At 45.3% G+C, this 5,243-nt stretch overlaps 1 protein-coding gene across 1 annotated transcript; it reads left to right on the forward strand.

Annotated features, from left to right (window-relative positions):
- The first annotated feature begins 2,108 nt into the window (after positions 1–2,108).
- LOC147901846 (pentatricopeptide repeat-containing protein At5g27110-like) lies at positions 2,109–4,784 on the forward strand. Its single transcript, XM_087375004.1, has 2 exons — positions 2,109–2,344; positions 2,456–4,784. The coding sequence occupies exons 1-2, from the start codon at positions 2,276–2,278 to the stop codon at positions 4,079–4,081; spliced, it is 1,695 nt and encodes a 564-aa protein (XP_087231130.1). The 5' UTR covers positions 2,109–2,275; the 3' UTR covers positions 4,082–4,784.
- The last annotated feature ends 459 nt before the right edge of the window (positions 4,785–5,243 follow it).

Raw genomic sequence — 5,243 nt, forward strand, 5'->3', positions numbered from 1 at the left:
TCATCCCTAGAGGTGCTTGTGATAGGGGTTGCCCTCCATGACAACGACTCTCGTTCAGACACAAGACGTGCATTCTCAACTTGGGTGGCCATTTCTTGGAGTTGCTCAATGGTGGCCGTCTAGGAAAGTGTCTCTCGAATCTTTCTTTGGGTCGTAGGGGGTAATGCCTTCATAACCCACTCTTTGATGAGTACTGTGCCTGGATCAATGGGTAACCGAGCCACTAGAACTTTGACTTTGGTGATTAACTTAGCTACCATCTCCGTTTGGCCCATGTTGAGTGAATCTAACTCTTGAACAATAAGATCATAAAAATTTCTAGCTCGAAACGTCCTCAAGAAAGCTTCCTTGAGGTCATTCCAATCAACAAAATACCCAGCCACAAACTGGCTATGCCATTTGTCGACACCTTCTTCCAAAGTGGATGGGAAGAGAACAAGATATGCGTCTTCCCTTTCCACTCCTTTGGACTTACATACATACAAGAACCTTCGAATGTGGTCATTAGCATCCTTTGTCAAGGCCCCTTTGAATTTGGGAGCTTTGACCATGACCTTTGCAAGAAGTTGTGGTAGTGGTTCATTGGTGGAGGAGGGACAAGCACTCGATGTGGTGCAAGGGGAATATCCTCGCGTGGCCTACAAGATTGTGACCGATGATGAGAAGAATATGCGCAAAAGGAGGAGTGGAACAAGATGGGGAAGCTGCCAAGGGGGAAAGCACCTTCCTTGGTCTTCCTCTAGGCCTTTGTCCAGAGGAGAGAGGTACACTTGAAGACCTCCTTGAGGACTCACCTTGGGCTTGGATGTGGATAGGTGAGGAAGGTGCACTCCTTTGGCTTGACCTACCACTCATGAGCAATGCTCGCTCAAACTTGAGTGTCTCACTGTAACCACCAAAAATTGATGGAACTGTAGTCCACTTTGTTAGTCTCTTGGTAGTGACGAGTGTCGGAAGACACAAAGGGGAGAGAGAGTCCTCTCGGTGAGAGAATACACCAAGCTCTAAGACACTCAGACTTGTTGGATGCACAGAGGAGCCAAAGCACACAACTACACTCCCTCACTATCACCAACCAAGATCCTTGAGTCCTCGAGTCTCTTGAATCTCCGTCACAACTCTAGACTTGAGCTCCAAGAAGAGGGCTTATCCCGCTTGCTCTCACACTCCACATTGCTCTCAATGGAACCCATCAAGGTTGCTCCCCCCACTCTTCTTGACCGTTGCAATCTTGGTCTTGCACTTGGGGAGTGGATGGGGCACCTAAACAAGTGGGGTCATGGGCACATGGGCCTCAACCAAGACGTGCACATCTAGGCCTCAACCATGTACAAGATGAAATCAATTAAAGATAAAGTCTCCAAACCCATGTACTATACATGCACAAAAGGCAAGAGCACATAGCCTCACTAAATACCCATAACCCCAACACACGTGGACCAATGTTGAATTTCCACAGGGTGATCACATACAAGAAGTTATTTTACCTTTGAAAGAGGAGGACCATCACTATACACTTCCAAGAGGGCAAGCAAAAAAATGTAGTATCTCCCACGGGCCAGGCCTCTTTGGAGACATCTGATAAAATTGAAATGATAACCCATTTCTCTTCGAGCCAGCCATATTCTTATTCTGAAAATGGCTCAATAGGTACTTGCCATGGGCTAGGCTTTTTTGGAGACATCTGATAAAATTGGAACGATATACCATCTCTCACCCTGGAGGCAAAAAAGGCAATCGGGGATGCCTGATTGATGCAAACCGACTGCACAGTCAGGTAAGGAAGGGGGTAATAGGGAACCATGCAATCTGATTACATGTCCGGCAGGGTCCAACAAGCTTTCAGCAGAAGACTCTTACCTTGGGCACATGAGGAGAAATTCCTCCAATTGTGAGCACTTCTGATGGCTTATTGTTGCTGACGTTCGTGTCGGATTGAAAACGGAACAACCAGCCTTCCTTGACGGTGCCTATTCGACTACACAGGCAGATAATGAAATGTTACCAAATAGATAACCAATCAAAACGCTGCTGCCTGACGGCCATCACCCTTTCTTCCTACCGGATTCCTATGGGATCACGTGCCCGTGAAATCTGATAGAGTCCGGCCAATTTCCGGCAGCCATGTGCCCATAACTCCGATAGCATGCCGATAGGCAGCATGGCTAGCAGAATGCAATATCCGGCAGACATGTGCCCAATCTATGTCATGTGCGCGCCTAAATCCGGCAGGGTCCAATAAGCTTTCGGAAGCTTTCAGGAGACTCTAGCTTGCATGTGCGCCCTGTTTGTTCTTCTCAGTTTGGTTTTCTGTGCTCGGCTATGGGAGATTACTCTTTGTAAGGTACCTCTCTGCTTTGTTATGTGCCCGCAGCTTAGGCTTCCCCTCTGCAATCACTCTGGGTTTTTAGGAGCTGCAAATAGAGTTCATAAGAGGCTGTTTCCTTATGCTCAGGAAAGCTCAAATGTACATGCACTGTCCAAGACAAACAATCTGATACATATGTATGTAAAGCGTGGGAGCATGGTCGATGCTTTTCACGTGTTCGTTACGATGCCAACGCGGGACGTAGTTTCATGGAACATCATCATCCTGGGTTACGCCAAGCAGCAAGACGGTGAGCGGGCTTTGGAGCTGTACGTGCAGATGCAACAGGAAGGTCTCCAACCAAGTGAACGAACCTTTGTTGCTGCATTGAAGGCTTGCAGTAGCTTGGCAGCACTAGAAAAGGAGGAACATGTTGGAGGGACATTTGCAAATAATGGATGCCTTACGAAAGGTAGAACCATCCACTTGCAAGTCGTAAAGAGCGGCTTTGAGGCAGATATATTTGTTGGCACTGCCTTAATCAATATGTATGCAAAACATGGTAGCATGGAAGATGCACGGCGGGTCTTTGACAAACTGCCTAATCATAATGTCGTCACATGGACTAACATGATCTTGGGCTATGCTGAGCAAGGAGACAGTGCACGGGCTTTAGAATTTTATGCACGGATGCATCAGGTTGGTGTTATAGCAGATAATAGAGCCTTTCTGGGCGCATTGAAGGCTTGCAGTAGCCTTGCAATACCAGATAGGCGCAAGCAAGTTTATGGAAAATTTGTGAAAACAGGACGCTTGGCGAAAGGTAGAGCCATCCACTCCCAAGTAGTACAGAGTGGCTTGTCAGATGTGTTTTTGGGAAACATTTTGGTGGATATGTACGTAAAAAGTGGGAGTGTGGATGATGCATGGTGTGTCTTTGACAAGTTGACTCAGCGTACTGTGGTTACATGGAATACCATGATCTTGGGTTATGCTCAGCAAGAAGAAAGTCATAAGGCTTTCAGACTTTACGCTCAAATGCAAGAGCAAGGTCTGTCACCAAGTAATGTTACCTTTGTTGCTATCCTGAAAGCATGTGGCAATACGGCTGCTCTGGAGACTGGAAAGGAACTCCATTTTCAAATCAGCAGGGCTGGTTTTGAGACCGTTGCAATTGTGGCAACCAGCTTGATTGACATGTATGCTAAGTGTGGGAGCATGGAAGATGCCCAACGGATGTTTGATGCATTCCCCACAAGTGATGTTGTACGTTGGAGTGCATTGATTGCAGGATATGCCTACCAAGGGGAGAGTGAACATGCGTTTCATTCATTTGAGAGAATGAGACATGAGGGCATACAGCCAGACAAGGTCACATTTCTTAGTGTCCTCACTGTATGCAGTTATGAAGGCCTTGTGCGAGAGGGTCAGAAGTACTTCCAGGCTATGAGCAAACAGCATGGCATTATTCCGACGATTGAGCATTATACTTGTATGGTAGATCTCCTCAGTCGTGCAGGCCAGGTGGATGAGGCTGTGATGATGGTGGAAAAGATGCCTGCCCAACCTAATGTCGTTGTATGGTTGACGATGTTGAGTGCTTGTCAAAGGTGGAAGAATGTACACGTTGGAAGGCATGCTTTTGAAAATATAACAACAGTAGATAAAAAACTTCCTGCAGCGTATGTCTTGATGGCAAACATATATGCAGATGCTCACATGTGGGAGGATTGTGGAAAGATCCAGGCAATGAGGGAGAACGCTCAAGCATAGAAGCAGAACTAGTGGAATGCAACATCACCACAGCAGAGATATACATGCAAATTGGAAATATTTTCCTTTCAAAATGGAGAAGGATATGTGCCTGCTGAAAAGGTACCGAAATGTATGATAATTTATGGGTCACATTCTCATCATAAGGATAAAATGTGGTATTGTCACAGACCATTGATCACAATACCCCATCAATAGCACTGTCCCTTTCCTTGGGGGTTGGACTCTACTTTGCTGAAGGGAGAGGTGCTGGTCAATGGGATAGTTGTTTTATCCAGGGCAGAGTGGTGGGGCAGATATTTTGGTGAAGTGCTTTCGGAAAGCCAGGGGCTCTGGAGAGCTAAATGGCAGTATCGATTCAGATATGGAGTCTAGACTCTGCATCTTAATGGAGAGGATATTGCAGCTGGCTTAGCTGATTGCATCTTATGGCAAGAGTCCTGCATTTGCATCTCCAAGCTGGGGCAGATATTTTTTTGGAAAGCCAGGGGTTCTGGAGAGCTAAATGGCAGTATATGAAGTCTAGACTCTGCATCTTAATGGAGAGGATATTGCAGCTGACTTAGCTGATCACATCTTATGGCGAGAGTCCTGCATTTGCATCTCCAAGATGGGGTTCAAGGCGGCTTTAATCATTTGTCAGTTTCGCTGTTTACCAGCATAAAACATCCAAGTATCATTCTCTGTTAAAGGTACGATGTAAATATATGCATAGCTTTTCTCAGAAAGTAAAATTTCCGCTCTGATTTTGGTTTCTGTCTGGTATACCCTTCTAAAGATGCCCTTTATCTTTACTTTCTTGCCTTTGTCTCCAGCAATTCTTAATTTATAAGATTGGAAAATGATTTACTATTGTGAACACATAAACAAATATCAAACTCTCCTGTCATCATTCTAGTTACATCAATGAAGTGTCTTGGTTTGACTGTGCAAAATCTTCCTTGAACACACAGAAACCAAGATTTCCCTTCTATTAAAGCAACAAAAATAATCCCTGTTCTAAAAGAAGCCATGGATACTAGAATGGGTGAACTTCCTACACAAAGCTCTTTTGGCGGCCAATATTTATTGCTATTTTGTAGCCCTTCATTCGAGAACATATATGTGTGTAGATCGATTTTGAAGGACTCTGACCCCCATACTTGGGACAAAATGTAGAGGA

The sequence above is a fragment of the Dipteris shenzhenensis genome, chromosome 5 (genome assembly GCF_047967505.1).
Source record: "Dipteris shenzhenensis isolate YYH24624 ecotype China chromosome 5, Dip_SZ_1.0, whole genome shotgun sequence".
NCBI lineage: Eukaryota > Viridiplantae > Streptophyta > Polypodiopsida > Gleicheniales > Dipteridaceae > Dipteris > Dipteris shenzhenensis.